At 41.2% G+C, this 17482-nt stretch overlaps 3 protein-coding genes across 3 annotated transcripts in view; 1 reads left to right on the top strand and 2 right to left on the bottom strand.

Moving 5' to 3' along the window:
* Nucleotides 1-17482, top strand: part of rpl17 (ribosomal protein L17) — a 172607-nt gene that overhangs the window by 101144 nt on the left and 53981 nt on the right. The gene's annotated exons all lie outside the window — the stretch shown is intronic.
* Nucleotides 1853-7546, bottom strand: LOC134330707 (T-box-containing protein TBX6L-like). The gene is made up of 8 exons (XM_063011939.1): nt 7431-7546; nt 6749-6851; nt 5127-5291; nt 4339-4485; nt 3901-3971; nt 2936-3027; nt 2624-2819; nt 1853-2494 (listed from the first exon to the last, which is right to left on the bottom strand). Exons 1-8 carry the CDS (start codon nt 7544-7546, stop codon nt 1993-1995), a joined length of 1392 nt encoding a protein of 463 aa, XP_062868009.1. The 3' UTR covers nt 1853-1992.
* pgam2 (phosphoglycerate mutase 2 (muscle)) lies at nt 14041-17053 on the bottom strand. The gene is made up of 3 exons (XM_063012044.1): nt 16565-17053; nt 16209-16389; nt 14041-14383 (listed from the first exon to the last, which is right to left on the bottom strand). Exons 1-3 carry the CDS (start codon nt 16979-16981, stop codon nt 14214-14216), a joined length of 768 nt encoding a protein of 255 aa, XP_062868114.1. The 5' UTR covers nt 16982-17053; the 3' UTR covers nt 14041-14213.

Here is a 17482-nt window from a genome sequence, read left to right on the forward strand (position 1 = left end):
AGTTTTAGCATGTTCTTTTTTACTTAGTCTAGAAGACTGGTAGAAGTTTGTTAGGTGCAGCTGGAACCAGAAATCAGAAAGGAAGATCTGAAGTAACAACTGGTTGTACCCCCACCCCTTCCTTTCGCTCAGTCTGGGCTAATTTATGTCCATTTGGCTAATGATAACACTGCTTGTTCAGATCTCTGTCCTTCAAAAGCTCCTCCACCAGACTTTCTTTCGGACATGCTAAACCCCCCCGTGCCTTCACGAAACTGAAAAACAAACCAGCTTATGACATCATATCAGCATTTAACAAATTTAAAGTAGCAGTGCTTTGTATTTAGATCAAACCAAGGTAACCCGAACGCAGTGTTCGCGCCGACTGAAGCTCCAAACCGCCAATGATCCCTGTAACATTGTGGGTGGCTTTTTTAGTGGAGGGATTTTAAGTGAAGACCGATTGACCAAAGCATTTTAACCACTTCTAACAATTACCCTCCAACGAATGGGAACTCATTTTGGCTCTCATTTAGGATCTAACACCCAGCTCCTAATTATCGTCAAGTTCCTAACAAGCTCCTTCCTTCACACTCGCTCCACACGTCGTCCTTAAACGCAGAATTTTTGCAGAGTGTGACTTGTTAACCATTTATTTTATTGCTTCAGGAATAGCTAATAAAAATCATGGACACTTGTTTCACTTGATTAAAGGTATAAAAACAGCACTACACACCAACAAACACACCAAAAGACTTTCCTGCTGAGAAGTATGGTGGTGGGTGCATCATGGTTTAAGGGTTTTTGCTGCCTCAGGATTCAAACAGCTGACAGTCACGTATGGAACACTTTTATGTTAAAATGCCAAGCCAAACACGCCAAAACGCTCCAGTAAATCAACACCACAATTAAGAAATCCAGTAATGAATCCACATTCATGGTGTGAGATGTTCTGAAGAATTTCTTGATGAAGTAACGCTGCTGCTAAGGCGGCATTGACGACCCTTCTATTAAAACGCCTGCAGAGTTCCTTACATTGACTTTGACTTTTATTTGATGTCAGACAGGATGAACCTGAGATATTTCATCTTTTATCTGCTCAACTTCATTTCATTTATTAATAAACATCCATTCCTGCATTTCAGGCCTGCAACACATTCCAAAAAAAGTTGGGACGGTAAAGCATTTACCACTTTGTACTGTCGCCGTTCCTTTTCACCACTTAAAAGAGGTTTTGGCACCGAGGAGAGCGAGTGATTTAGTGTTTCAGCTTTTATTTTATTTTGTCTCGTTCTTCCTGCAAACACGTCTTCAGATGTGCAGCAGTACGGGGGGGTCGTCGTTGTTTCAAAATCCTCCACACGTTCTCTATTGGGGACAGGTCAGGACTGCAGGCAGGCCGGTCCAGTACCCGTACCCTCTTCTTCCGCAGCCACGCCTTTGTAATGTGTGCAGCAGGTGGTTTTGCATCGTCTTGTTGAAAAATGCTGGACGTCCCTGGAAAAGACGACGTCTTGAAGGCAGCACACGTTGCTCAGTCAATGTAAGAAACTCTGTGTTTTTATTATTTGCATTTTCCATACTGTCCCAACTTTTTCTGATTAGGGGTTGTATTACCAGTTAGTATTACGACACTTTTTATTCTAAGTAGCTTCTGTTAAGACTTCTGTAAATGCTACGGTTTGCATATTTTCTTCTGCCTGGATTTATCAGATCAGAAGTTCAACAATCTGCAAAAAAAACAAGAAAACCACACAGACTGTGTTTATTTAACATTTTATTTTAAGTTTAGAAGCAAGTAAGTTTGGGATCTTTAAGAATCACAGTTAAATTCTATAGTCCATCTAATCCAGATCAAACTTCTCCATGCAGTGGTCCACTACACCTTCTTGAACTTAAGTCATCCTTCACGTTCTCCTTGTATGGCTCTCAGACTTTAGTGGACGGTGCATCAACATTGTCTTTTTATTTTTGACCAAGTCCTTGGAGACGTGGTTTTGGCTCCTGTAGGGTTCAGCAGGAGTAGGAGAAGAGCGAGTACTGACTCCATTCGGCTATGTTGGCGTGGTGGTACCCCGGCGGATGAAGGCTGTGCTCTGACATTAGATGGTGCGTTTGTGGGTGTGGATGCGGGTTCGGATGCGGGTGCATATGCAGCTTGGGGTGTGGGTGTGGGTGCAGGTGCACTGCGGGGTAAGCCTGGCTCGGGTACTGCCCCGGTAAAGCCCCGCCCCAGTGCCCTGAAGGTTGCTCCGTGCTGGAATGGCCGTGTCCGTACAGAGGGTGAGTGTTGAGACCCGGTCTGGGTTTGGAGTTGGCGTTTTGGATGTTGGCGTTCGTGGAGAAGTCCAGAGCTTCACACGGAGATGAACCCGTGCTCATGGAGGGCAGGGGTCTGGAGAGCTCCTGGTCGGGAACGGTGGTCATGTCGGTCGATTTGGGCTCGAACCCGTGGCAGTCGGGCTGGCCGTCTGAGCAGGATGGCGGGGAGAGCCTGGCAAACTGGTTTTGAGATCTGCACAGAGGGGGAATAAGAGCGGGTTTAGGCAACACAGATATTAAAAATATCCTGAAGTGCTTAGACTGGCACAAGTGGCATGATGGAGTGATTTGGTAAAATATCTATTGCTGGTGGATGACGTACCTGTGCGGTTGGTAGCTGGCCTGTCCTGGTACCAGTTGCTCAGAGTTGCTGTAGTCCATGGATCCCTCACCGTGCAGATTTTGGCCGGGGTCCTGTTCCCCTCCCCAGGGCGACATGTGCTCGTCCTGCGCGTTTTTAGGGAGCAGCATGGTGTCCGAATCGTCCCGCCGAGGGTCATACGGAAGCCTGGGGATTTCTGTTGGAGAGAAACTGCATTAGATACCAAATCTGACCTGAAATCTGATTATAATTCAACAAAAGTAAAAAAGATATGCATTTCATGAGGAATCAGTAAAGAGGAGCTGTAATGACCTGAGTAACACATGAACGGAGTTTCACCGTCTGTCATTTTCTGTTTCTTGGTTGAGCTCTCTGAACTCTGCTGACTCTTCTGAGCTCTGTGTCTGCAAGAGAGAGAAAAAACAAGCTTTTAAAATTATTTCTATTTTTAATGACTCAATTATTAATTAATTAATTAATTAATTATGCTTGTGTCATTAATGCAGATCTCTACGATACGACGGTATGACGGTGTTTTAGGGCCACTGTAAAAAAAAGTAGGTTTTGATGTCAAGAATAATGTTGACATATTTTGGCCATATTAACATTATGGTCCTAAAATGACGTACACTGAGGATTTGGCAACGTTCTACCTACCTACCCTATCTGTCTGTCTGTCTGTCTGTCTGTCTGTCTGTCTGTCTGTCTGTCTGTCTGTCTGTCTATCTATCTGTCTGTCTGTCTGTCTATGTATCTGTCTGTCTACTTACCTATCTACATATCCACCTACCTACCTATCTATCCAATCTGTCTGTCTGTCTACTTACCTATCTACATATCCACCTATCTATCTGTCTGTCTGTCTATCTATCTGTCTGTCTGTCTGTCTATTTATCTGTCTGTCTGTCTACTTACCTATCTACATATCCACCTATCTATCTGTCTGTCTGCCTGCCTATCTATCTGTCTGTCTGTCTGTTTATCTGTCTGTCTGTCTGTCTGTCTGTCTGTCTGTCTCTCTCTCTCTATATATGCCATAGAAGCCTAAGTGCTTAGTAAAGAGGTGGATCTTTAATCATCTATTGTCATTAGTATTTGGACGCTGAAACGGTTTTGCAAGAAACAGTGTTTATTTAGAAGAAAAAAAACAGATGGACTTTGAAAATCGACTCTTTGTTCCTTTTGTCCGTGCTTCTCTAAACTGACAGGCCTACAACGGAACATAACACAAATAGAAAACTCTGAGACCACTGGGTAGCTGTACTGCAGCTTCTCACCTTTTGCCGTGGGTTCCTTCCTCTCTGAAGCCCTTTGCGAACGGGTTGTGGTCGATCTTCAGCTTGGTGATCTTCAGGAGAGAAACGGAATTCGGTTAAACCACAGGGACTCAGAACCGGACGCTTACTTATTAGAAATGCTGTTAGTTTAGTGTTCTAGACTTTTTAACATCAACAAGATAAACAAACAAGCTGCTCCAGCAATAAAAATCTGCTAAAGATGCTTCTAACACGTTTTAAATAGTCCTAAATCATGTCATGGGCTTCTTTTTTAAGTTCCATCCTCAGATTGCCTCTATTTTATCTCTTTATTAAGGTTTTCTTTGTTTGTGTCGTCTCAGGTGTAGAACGTTGACAGGGTCACACCGCGGCTCCTGAGTGGCGGATGAACCGTGTTATTAGCTGTTATTAAGCGTGGACGTGATTTCTCTCACTGACCTTGTTGTTCTGGTAGACCGTGACCGCCGTGAAGGTGGTTTCGGGGAACGTGAAGGTCCGGAAGACGCTCCACCTGACGCTGTAGAGGTCGTCGGCCTGGACCACGTGGAAGCGAGGCTGGTAGTGGTGCATGGAGTGCAGGATGATCTACACGGGCAAGACACAGAGTTCAGTACACTGAGTATAACACTAACACTTTCATCCAAAGTGACTTACAGCAATGTGACGGTATACAGTCTGAGAAACTGAGGGTTAAGAGCCCAACAGAGACAACCTGGTAGTGGTGGGGCTTGAACCAACAACCTTTCCTTAACCACTACTGTAGGCTACAACTGCCTTTTCAATCTCAGTTGTACAAATGAGACAAATTAAAGGAAAAACATGGGCTGGCGAGGAACGTTTGTGAATTTGGGTACATTTTGCAGGAATTCTACTGGCCTACACCAAGAGAACAGTGCAGGCTTAATGCTAGACTCCGGCAGTAAAGGGGTCTGTGTGTTATTTGCCGGCATTGTACAAATGCACTTGTTTTCTTGGTGACTGCAAATCAATCATCATTCCAACTGAAGAGCTGATTAATACACTGAAACGTTTCTATACTGATTACACTGATGGGAGTGGTTCCTTCCTGGATGACAGTTTCTTTATCCACCTATACTGTGCATATAATGTGACTTTTGCCGTCCCAGTTCTCACATGGTGGACAGAAATCTGCAGAACACTCATCAGAACATCTCTTGATCGGATCTTTGGATGAACGGTGGAGATAAATAAAAACTCGTTCTTACGTGGCCTCGCTGGTCCAGTGGGTTGTTGGTGAGCTTGAGTTTGAGGAAGGAGATTGGCTGCTTCATCCAGTGACTGCCCGGCGCAGGAGAGTCCGGGTGGACGTAGGTCCTGCAGGGCGGCTGCGGCTCGGCCTTCCCCGCCACCTCCCACTGCTCGTTGTTCCACTGCAGGGAAAAAGTTCAGTTAGAAAAGTCTGCGAGGTTCCAGACGGATGGCCGGGACGCGTCTGTGAGGGTCAGTGAGGGGGATCTTTATGTAAAATAAGCTGATTGCCCCGTACACACCCCGACTGCTCCAGACTCATTTCATCTGGGGTGAGAAGGGGGGTGGACACCATCGGACCCCTAACTGAGGGTAGAAAAACAGGAAGTGATAACGGCCTTTGTTATTCACGCTCTGTCTGGATTGGCGCTCATCGGGGTGGGTGGGGGGCGGTGTGGGGGGGAGCGCCGTCTGCCCTTTTGGGAAGATCTTTTAGTTTGCTAAGTTCCTGTTTATAAAATTAGAACTATTTGAGATATTTTAGCACAATGAATGTTTTTTTTTTATCATTGTAAGGCGTGTAGGAAGAGATTCAGGTGGTTTTAAGGATTGTGCTACTGAATGTTCAGTAAATTCTCTAGATACAAACCTTCAACCTGCGAACTTTCAAAGATGTGAAACGTCCACGTTTGTTTACTTAAATAAGCTAAATAAAGAAGAAAAACTGTGCCGGAAGTTTAAGATGTGCAGCTTATAAAATGTCTTACAAAAATTACAGATGTTTGATTAAAAAATTAATAAAATAAAAAGTAATAAAATTAATAAAATAAACATTTATAGAATTAAATTTATCGCCACTTTTTAAGGAAGAATTACAGATGTTTGCTTATAAAATTCATAAAATTTATTTTAGCATTACTTTTTAAGGGAGAATTACAAATGTTTGCTCATAAAAATAATTTTATTGGCACTTTTTAAGTAACAATTACAGACGTTTGCTTACAAAATTTATTTTATCGCCACTTTTGAAGGAACAATTACAGATGTTTGCTTATAAAATTTATTTTAGCTTCACTTTTCAAGGAACAATAACAGATGTTTGCTTATAAAACTAATTTTATCGCCACTTTTCAGGGAACAATTACAGACGTTTCCATATAAAATTACTTTTTTGCCACTTTTTAAGTAACAGTTATAAAATTTTATTATAAAATTTTCTTATAAAATAAATGTTATCTCCAATTTTAAAGGAACAATTACGGATGTTTCCTTATAATATTAATTTTATTGCCAATTTTCAAGAAAGCAATTACAGATGTTTGCTTATAAAATTTATTTCTCGTACAAAGACCTAGTTGTCCTGAATTTTATAAGAATGCAGCGCTACACGTCATAGTACATAAAGGCTGCATACCCAACTACAGTGCTGGATGCGTAGGCTTAACATTAAGTGGAACTCATTTGTATGTAGAGGACTAATGAATATAGAGGACTGCTATCAATTCTACACTAACTTTTCTAACTCCAAGGTGCTTCTGTGTTCACTGTTCCTCTGTGTATCATGTGTGTAGGTGTTGCATTAATGATCTTGTTTTTGTATTTGCAGCGATGATTAACCACCGTGAGTTTGTTTTCTTACCTTGTATTTAAAATTATCCACCGGTAGAACGTCCACCATGATCACGTACTTGGCGTAGGGCAGCAGTCCGGACACCCTGATGTTACAGTAAGGGAACATCCTCCTAAAACGTGCAGGGACAGACACAGGGTCAGTGTGGAGGTCAGAAACAAAACTAGAACTAGAACAACCACTCCAGCTTCTCAGAGCTCACACCGGAATCACAATCAGTTTTATTCACTACGTATGTCTGCAGCGCTACAGTATACAGACAATACAGAATTCAACAAGCAGACAATGTACAAATTTTAACATGCTAGGTAAAATTAATGCTTTAAAATTATTTCTAATTAATTATCTTGTGCTATTTTTCTATACAATTATTTAAAATAATTTCTAATTAATTATTGGTGCTATTTTTCTATACAAATATTTAAAATTATTTTAAATTAATTATCTTGTGCTATTTTTCTATACAATTATTTAAAATTATTTTTATTTTAAAAATTATTTTTAATTAATTATATTGTGCTATTTTTCTATACAATTATTTAAAATTATTTTAAAAATTATTTTTATTAATTATTATAATTATAAGTCATTATTGGTGAGGAGGAATTATTGTATATGACAATCACATCTACTCCATACACAAAAACCCTGTATGGCCAAAAGTATTCGGACCCCTGTTAAAACTCTTTACCTGCCGGTTTTGGTGATGACCATCTCTGTGCCGATCTCATGGAAGGCTTTCCAGAGCTGGGAATACTCCAGGTCCATCCTGATGGGCTGCTGGTACGGATCAGCTGGACGCGCCATCGCCGACGGTGCAGGAACTTCAGACAGACGCCCTGGATCTGATTATTAAAACGAGACGTATAATTATCACACGTAAACTACACACATATTGTCTTCCAGCAATGAATCTTGGGAGAAAGTAAATCACATACCAGTAAGTATCTGCGCCCCTGGGGTCAGACTGAGCAGGAAACCAGTGCAGACCGACTTCTCCACCAGTTCAGGATCAAGCGTGAGCTAGCAGTTCCTGTGTTTCTGAGATCTTCAGCCTCAGAGCTTCATCAGATCAAATCACCCCAGGCTGGACTCAACCTCGGGTTTAAAGCTCCTGGGCCGGTGGGCGTGGCCTCGGCCGGGTCCGCATGGGCCAGAAGAAGTGAGAAGGGCTCGTTAGCATACTTTGAAGTGCTCTATTAGCACCAGAAGTGAGTGTGTGTGCTTGTTTAGGGGTAGATCAGGGGGTCGGTGGGAGCTGGGTGGGGGGATCAAAAGGAAGCGAGCTGGTAGGATCAGGAGATCATGGTGCTTCTCAGGGAAAGTTGGCACAGGCGTGCGTGGGCATGCCCCGTCTCAGGCCCGTGAACAGAGTAACGGTGCAGGATTTTGGATCCCGAGGTGGAGACCTGGAGTTCTGAACATCAAAAACCTCCATCATTTCTCCTACCTCCTCACTTCTTGTCAGACATGATGTACCATTAGGGGCTGCTGTACCTGAGTGGTTAAGGTACTGGACTAGTAATCAAAAGGTCGCTGGTTCAAGTCCCACCACTCCCAGGTTGCCACTGTTGGATTCTTGAGCGAGGCCCTTATCCCTCAATTGCTTAAACTGTCACAGTACTGTAAGTCCCTTTGGATAAAATGTTTTAACATACTAGGTAAAATTAATTATTTTAAATTATTTTTAAAATTATTTCTAATTAATTATTTTGTGCTATTTTTTATACAATTATTTAAAATTATTTTTAAAATTATTTTTAATTAATTATTTTGTGCTATTTTTATACAATCATTAAAAAAAATGTAAATTATTTGTAATTAATTATTTTGTGCTATTTTTATACAATCATTTAAAAAAATGTAAATTATTTTTAATTAATTATTTTGTGCTATTTCCTATACAATTATTTACAATTATTTTTAAAATTATTATTATTAATTAATTATTTTGTGCTATTTTTTATACAATTATTTTTTAAATGATTTTTTTAATTATTTTTAATTAATTACCTTGTGCTATTTTTCTATACAAAAACCACCATCATTTAGTCATAAATTATAAACATAAAGCCCCACCACTGCCAGGTTGACACTATTGGGCCCCTGAGTGAGGGCCTTAACCCTCAATTGCTTAGACAATATACTGTCACAGTACTGTAAGTCACTTTGGATGAAAAAGCAAGCATATTAAAAGGCTCAGCAGTTAAGATACTGGACTAGCAATCAGAAGGCTGCTGGTTCAAGGCTATACAGTACTTATTGACTATACAGTATTTATGTATTTATTTACTTACTCATTCTTTTATTTTTGTAGCAGTGGATCTATGTGCTGACACGTCCGTGAGGGTGTAGTTGAGCTCCCATGATCCTCTGGGCCGACCTGGTTGTGTATTGAGCCCCGTCTGCCCTGGACAATCAGGAGATGGTTCCACTAATCCAATCAGCCCTGGAGCCACGGCGGCACTGAGCTCTAATGGGGCCGCCACTTAGCGGCCAGTTAGTACCCCGGCACTTTTGGGGAGGGGGGTGAGACCTGCAGGAAGCTCCTCCAGCTCCTCTGATCTGTGGATCTGGAGTGGCCTGTCTGCACCCCATACACATGCTAAGTGTTCAGATGGTGGAGCCATGGAGGAACGTTCACACACGTTTAGCATATCATCTAAATCATCAGCCGTTCATCCAGTTAAACAACGCCGTCCAGCTACAGGACGCTAATGTGAGATAAATAAATAAATAAATGTATATATATATATATATATATAAAATCATGTGCTTCTGACTTTGCAGCAAGTGGGCAAGCTGTAGCCTAGTGCCAGGTTGCTGCGGTTGGGCCATTGAGCAAGGCCCTTAACCCTCAATTGCTGAGACTGGATGCTGTAACTGTAATGTAAGTCGGCGTCTGCTAAATGTCGGAAATGTAATCCTAAATGCAGCAACAGTTTAGGGAGGGACTTTTCTTGTTCCAGCGTGAGTAGGCTCTGTAAAGATGTGAAGAAAAGCTTCCTGCACAGAGCCCTGAGCTCAGCCCCACTCACCAGCTCTGGGATGAATCGGAACACCGACTGATCAATCAGCGCCCAGCCATATAAATGCTGTCATCTTTTAACTGAATGGGCACAAATTCCCACAGACACAGTTCAAAGTCTGGCTGTTGTTCTGGTTGAAAATATCAAATAGAGGTCAGCTCAAGGTCAGGCGTCCAAATACTTTTGGCCAAACAGTGTATATAAATACTGCCCAAATTAGGCCAACTGTGTGTCACATAGCAGATATGTAAGTTACAACAGCTAGTGCACTTATTAATGAACAAAACAAGTTCCATAAAAGTTGGGACAGAAGGTAAAATGCAAAAAGTCTGCAAATATATTTAATATTTCATCATCTCAACTTCATCTTAGTCTTCGTTAATATATGATCATGTTCAATTTGATTTCTGTGACACCTTCCAAAAAAGTTAGGACAGAGGCAATATAAGTCTGGGAAAATATTGACTGTTTGAGGGTGTGTGTGTGTGTGTGTGTGTGTGTGTATGTGTGAGTGAGTGTGTGTTGGTGTACGTATGTGTATGTTGGTGTAGATGAGCTCTGAGGCGACGTGTCTCACTGAGCTGCTGTACAAGTCCGTACAGGTCAGTCACTGCAGAAACGTGAAGGTGTTTCCATCTTTACATTCTGGCTAAATCACTACCTTAGTGGTGTGTGTGTGTTGAAACCTTACACACACACACACACACACACACACACACACACACACACACACACACACACAACTACACTATATAGAACAAGACTCCAACACACCCAACTCATCCTCGTTATGATTTCTCCTCTCTGTGAGTGAGTGGAGCGTCAGTGTTTAAACCAGACCAGCTTTTGTTCATTCATTCATTTTATTTATTAATTTATTTAATTATTCATTCATTTTATGTATTATTTAATTTAATTATTCATTTTATTCATTCATTCATTTTATTTTATTGTTCATTTATTCATTCATTCTGTTTGTACTTTATAACAGGGGATTAACATGTAATCCTGGGACAGTGGTAGTCTAGTGAGTTGCACTGTGTGTCCAACTGACAGGTTGTGGGTTTGAATCCTGGCTCTGCTGTGCAGCCACTGTTGGACCCTTGAGCAAGGCCCCTAACCCTCTTGGCTCCAGAGACGCTGTACAATGGCTGGTGCTGCGCACCCCAGCATCTGCCCATTATTATTATTATTATTATTATTTTTATTATTACTATTATTATTATTATTATTATTATTTTTATGATTACTATTATTATTATTACTTATTATTATTGCTACTTTTCTTACCTGCTTTGTACACACACACACACACACACACACATCATTCTTTATCCTGATCCTGTATTTAAAGACTCTGGGGTGTCTTATTCTGGGTGTATTTACATGTCCGAGTATCTGAATGTTTCTGTAGTTTATATTTTATTGCTGATTGACTCAGAAACTCTTGGCCGGTTCAGGTTAAGATTCTCCAGCATGAACGTTTCAGACCTTCAGGCTCCAGCAGGGTTGTTTCTGGGTTCCTCAGTAAATCTTGTGTAATGTTTGAACAGTTCAGCTGATCCTGCATGTTCAGACATCTACGGTGATCCTGAACCTGAGCTCAGGAATTCAGTCAGTACCTCAGGACACAAATCTTACCTCCACCCTCACCACAGATCCTCCACTACACCAACACCTCCAACATCTAACCTCTGACTGATGGGTTGGGCCATGTGAGGAACAGTGCATTGGAACACCGACTGCTGGTCAACAAAAGCACCACGTTATTAACACAGACGTAAAAAAGTGTGAGAGGAGGGACCAGGACTATTTAAAGAGAATCTTCTAGAAAAGATTATTTACGTTTATTTGCGGTGTAGATGAATATTAAAGTAAGAGCGCCACCTACTGATAGATGCGAACAACTTTAGCTCTAATAACAATGGCATAAAGTTAGCGGCTGTAAAAATAATATAAATAAATAAAATAAATAAACAATTATATATGACAATAATGTTAACAATAAAAGTAATAATAATAATAGTAATGTTATTTATAATAATAAAAATGACGATAATATTGATCATATAATAATAATAATAATAGCTAATAATAACATTACCAATGAAACTGATTATAATAATAATTTTAACATTTTTATTTAATTTTAAATTTTAATTTGAAAAGAGGAATTCTTAATACCTAAATGTGTATAAAGTTGGAGAACATACCAAACTATTTACAGGCACCATAATAATTGTAATAATAAAAATAAGAATAAGAATAATGATCATAAGGAAAATAAGATAATAATATGATACTAATAATAATGACCATAATGTCAATAATAATAATAATAATAATATTCATATATTTTTTATTTAAAATAAAAAAAGGAATCCAGAGTACCCCAAAGACTGTACACAGTTGGAGAACATACTAAACTATTTACAGGGATAATAATAATAATAATAATAATAATATTTTAATAACAATAATTTCTTAATATTATTACTATTATTATTATTATTACTGTTATTATTATTATTATTACTGTTATTATTACTACTACTACTATTATTATTGTTGTTATTGTTATTATTATTTATTTATTATAATTATTATTTATTATTATTATTACTGTTATTATTATTATTACTACTACTATTATTATTATTATTGTTGTTATTGTTATTATTTATTATTATTGTTATTACTATTATTATTATTATTACTATTATTATTTCATTTTCATCAACCGCTTTATTCTGGTCAGGGTCACGGAGGGTCTGGTTCCTCCTGAGAAGACCCTGTAGAGAGCGCCTCTCCATCACAGGTCAACTTGGTGGTATAAAAACACAGTCATCATTCAGAAAACAGCCTCAGATTGAGAGGTTCTTATCTACGTGCAGGATTTTTTTTACTTGTTTCCTGTAGGAGCTGTGGAACACTTGTCCCTCAGCTGTACCTCAAGAGCCCTGAACCTGCTTCAGCTGCTGGAGGAGACGCTCATTAGAGCTGTAGATGGCGGTGTTGGGTTGCATTTAATAGCGCTGGTCTGTTTTGCTGGTGAATGTTTTGGTTTTGCACGGTGACACAGCGGGTAGTGTTGGTGCCGCACAGCTTCAGAGTCCTGGGTTTGATCCCCTCCTCTGGTTTCGGTATTTGCAGTGTCTGCTACCACACTGAGGTTCAGTACATTCATGATGGTTCATTAATGTGACAGAAAAGCTTGTACATACATTCACTCACACCTAAAGGCAATATATTTTAACCAATCCACCTTCTACAGGATTTATGTAGTAGGAGAAGAACGAGAACCTGAAGGAAACCCATGCAAGTATATGCAAAACTTGCTAAGGTGAGGATCGAACCCAAGTTCCAGGTAAATGATACAGCAGGTTGTGTAGGTGCTCCAAAGCTTCAGGTTCCCAGGTTTGATCCCGACCTAGGTAGGTGGACTGGATTCTTCAGAGGTTCTTCTAGGTTTGGTTTGGTGCTCTATCCTTTCCTACATTGTGCATAAGCTCTGAAGTGATGGTGTGGTTGGAATAATGCCCACTAACAATGTCTGGTTCTAACTGTTCAATCCTTTTTCTATCACAGTGCACACTCATACACACACTTATACACACACCCATACACACCCGTCTCTTTCTTTTATCACTTGAGAAGATGATCTGTAGCCGACTGGGGTGGCAACGGAGTGCCAGGCAGCTCAGACCAGGCCGGGCCGATGAGGGTGTGTCGGAGAGAGAAGCTCTGCTGAGCCAACACTGCAGCACCGAAGAATGGACGGCGGCCAGATCGAACCCAGCGACCCCACCACCCTCACCCCACCCTCGATGTGTTAGCTTACGCCGCACTGCGCAGCTCTGCTAAAACCACAGGATTCATGCCAAGCAAACAGAGGAGAGAGAGAAAGAGGCAAGAAACCCATGTACACAAAGTGGTGCTGGCTTTAATCGTCAGAGTGGGGGCGCCCCGACACAAGGGCGGTGGGCATCGGGACGTCACGGTGGGTTTCAAAACATACCAATTACAGTCGCTTTATTTATTGTACCACTGTGCCAAAGTTGGAGTGAGGGCGTGTTGGCTTCAACTGGTCCTGATGTTGCTGTGACAGGCGTGTCTTGGTTTGCAGGGGTGGAGATTGATTTTAAGCTGATCAATCACAGTCTATCACTTGATCACATGACATCACCGGAGACTTTTTTTTATTAGCAAGGTTACCTGGTTAGCAAAACCCCAAATTTACCTCATTTTTTATTCGTCACTTTATGTGCCAGGTCATATTGTGCATGATTTATTAGTATCAACAACTTATAATGAAAAATTTTGCCTTTTTTCATGTAAAAACCCCCAAAAGATTAAAACACGTTAACTTCTTGGTGACGTCATGTGCTCAGGGTTCCGAGTGTTTGGCATCACGTACGGGTTCAGCCTTCGTTTCTTCTGCGTATTTATTTCTTGACTTTTCCCTGAGCGGCGACGGCCTCCATGGCCTTGCGCACCGTCTCCTCGTCACCGAGGAACTGCATGGGCTTCACTGGCTTCAGGTCTTTATCCAGCTCGTAGACGATGGGGATCCCGGTGGGCAGGTTCAGCTCCATGATGGCAGCGTCTGACATGCCTGCAGAAACAACCAGGGCCATGAGTACACAAGGAGAACATACAAAACTCCACACAGAAAGGACCTACACTCGTACACACTCAAACACACACTCATACACACACTTCAGCATCATGATGGCAGCATCTGACATCCCTGCAGAAACAACCAGGGACACATACACACTCGTACACATACACACACATATACACACATATACACACTCATACACAGTCAAACACACACTCATACACACTTAAACACACACTGAAACACACACTCGTACACACTCAAACACACAGTCATACACTTTAAAACACACAGTCATACACACTCAAACACACACTCATACACTTTAAAACACACACTCATACACTTTAAAACACACACTCATACACACTTAAAAACCACACTCATACACAATAATACACATTAATACACACTTATACACTCATACACACTAATACACACTCAAAAACACACTTATACACATTAATACACACTTATACACACTCAAACACACACTCATACACTTTCAAACACACTCATACAGTCATACACACTTAAACACACTCATATACACACACTCGTACACATTCATACACACTCATACACTCTCAAACACACTCAGTAGGGCCACGAGGACACATAGGGAGAACATGCAAAACTCAAAACCGGGCCCTTCTTGCTGTGAAGCTGTGAAAACACAAACTAACATTAAAATAAACATACAAAACACAAACTAGCATTATTGTGAACATACAAAATACAAACTAGCATTAAAATAAACATACAAAACACAAACTAGCATTAAAATAAACATACTAAACACAAACTAGCATTATAATAACATGCTAAACGCAAATTAGCATTATAATAACATGCTAAACGCAAACTAGCATTAAAATTTACATTTTACATTTACATTTACATTTTCGGCATTTAGCAGACGCTAATGATAATAACATGCTAAACGCAAACTAGCATTGTTATGAACATACAAAACCCAAACTAGCTCTGTTATAAACATACAATACACAAACTAACATTATAATAAACATGCTAAACATAAACTAGCATTATAGTAAACATTAGCATTGTTATAAAAATACTAAACAAGGACTAACATTAACGTAAACTAGCTAAACACAAACTAGAATTATAGTAAATAGAATAAAAAACTAATCAACAAGCTAAACTAAACTTTGCCTAAACTTAAAGTTTGCTAACTGCTAGCTGTTTTTGGTTGCTTTAATAGAATGCTAGTTTGTCTTTATTATGTTACTAAAATGATAAGTTTGTTTAGCATTTTTAAAATACTAGTTTGAGTTTAGCAAACCGATTCTGGAACATCGTGAACGTTTCCAAATGCTCGTGCTAATATAGAGTTTACTGTAACGCCGTGATAGCGCCACATTCTGGTGAAACAGCTCCACTGATGAACTGTTTTATTTGTTATTATTATTGGAGTAAGATTATCTGACTAATATAAAATAAACAGCTTCTCTTTAACATTCAACTAACAAATGCATAAAGTTCAAATATTTAAGCCCCTACCCCAATCCAACCCCCTTTCCCAGTGGAGGTATCCGTTTGCCCCACGCTGCCATCCTACCACAAGTGTCCTCTTGTTTGCAAACTAAAATATGGTCCCTGGGAATGCGGGACCTTTCTGCAGAAGGTCGTGGCTGTAATGGAAATCCATCTCGTGGCCTTTTACTCTGAGCTTGAGTGCAACTATTATTAGGTTCTGGATCATCTGTGGGCAGACGTGCAGACGTGCAGACGTGCAGCGTGTCTGAGGACGGTTAGACTGGCATCGTTGTCGTTAGCCGGTTAAACTCACCCTCCAGGTGCTTCACGATGCCACGCAGGCTGTTTCCATGGGCGGCGATCAGGACGTTCTTGCCGGCTTTGATCTCTGGGACGATGACGTCGTTCCAGAAGGGCAGAGCGCGGGCGATGGTGTCCTTCAGACTTTCGCAAGTGGGCAGTTCACCCGCCTTCAGACCCTTATAGCGCCTCGACTGGGGAAAGATCATAAAACACGATCACTACGGGTGTCAGATGAAGCAAACGAACAATACCTGTAGGTGTCAGATGCGTGAGATGTTCTTAAGACCATAAATATAAATGACAACATAAATATCTAAAAATATGAGGAGATTTTAGTGATTGGTACTTTGAGTCTCGCTTTCCCACCTCGCTGATGATCTTATGGTACGCGTGGTCCTTATCCATGGGCGGAGGCGGAATATCGAACGAGCGCCTCCAGATTTTCACCTGCTCCTCTCCGTGCTTGGCGGCGGTCTCCGCCTTGTTCAGGCCGGTCAGGCCCCCGTAGTGGCGCTCGTTCAGGCGCCAGGTCCTAATCACGGGCAGCCACATCTGATCGGTGCCCTCCATGATGGTCCACAGGGTCTTGATGGCGCGCTTCAGCACCGAGGTGTAGCACACGTCGAACTTCATGCCCGCGTCCTTGATGGCCAGAGCGCCGCGCTTGGCCTCCTCCATGCCCTTCTCGCTGAGGTCGGCGTCGAACCATCCGCAGAAGCGGTTCTCCTGGTTCCAGGAGCTCTCTCCGTGCCGCACGATGACCAGGCGGTGGACGGCAGCCATGACGAGTGTGTTTGGATTAGGAGTGAAGTCGGACCGAAACCTCACGCTGGTGCTGCAGGCGCGCTGTGACAGTGAGGCGAGGCGCTCCGGGAAGCTTTTTAAAGCTCGATGGAATGCGGGGTTGTGAGGGGCACGGAGGCCACCCCATCTGAACCAATCCCAAAGCTCATCTCTGAACCGAGGGCCGGGGTTAGCTGGTCGCACAGTAGGCGGGGTATCTGCTAGCTCTAAGGGCAAAGGTTATGTAAAGATTAAAAATAGAAAGTTGACTTTTAAATGGAGGGCTGGGAGTGAGGATCAGAGGAACATGCCGGGTCCAGAGCTGCTTAATGATCAGTAGAAACCATAAATAAGAAGCTGTATTTATTATTTAATCAGGTTAGAATTCACTCGTACCTCGAGGAGAGGTGCCTGAAAAGGTTCTTCTTTATAGAAGTTCTATATAAGAACCATGTTTGGTTCCCCAAAGAACCTTCTGATGAACAACACCATAAAAATGGT

The sequence above is a fragment of the Trichomycterus rosablanca genome, chromosome 16 (genome assembly GCF_030014385.1).
Source record: "Trichomycterus rosablanca isolate fTriRos1 chromosome 16, fTriRos1.hap1, whole genome shotgun sequence".
In the NCBI taxonomy this organism is placed as follows: domain Eukaryota; kingdom Metazoa; phylum Chordata; class Actinopteri; order Siluriformes; family Trichomycteridae; genus Trichomycterus; species Trichomycterus rosablanca.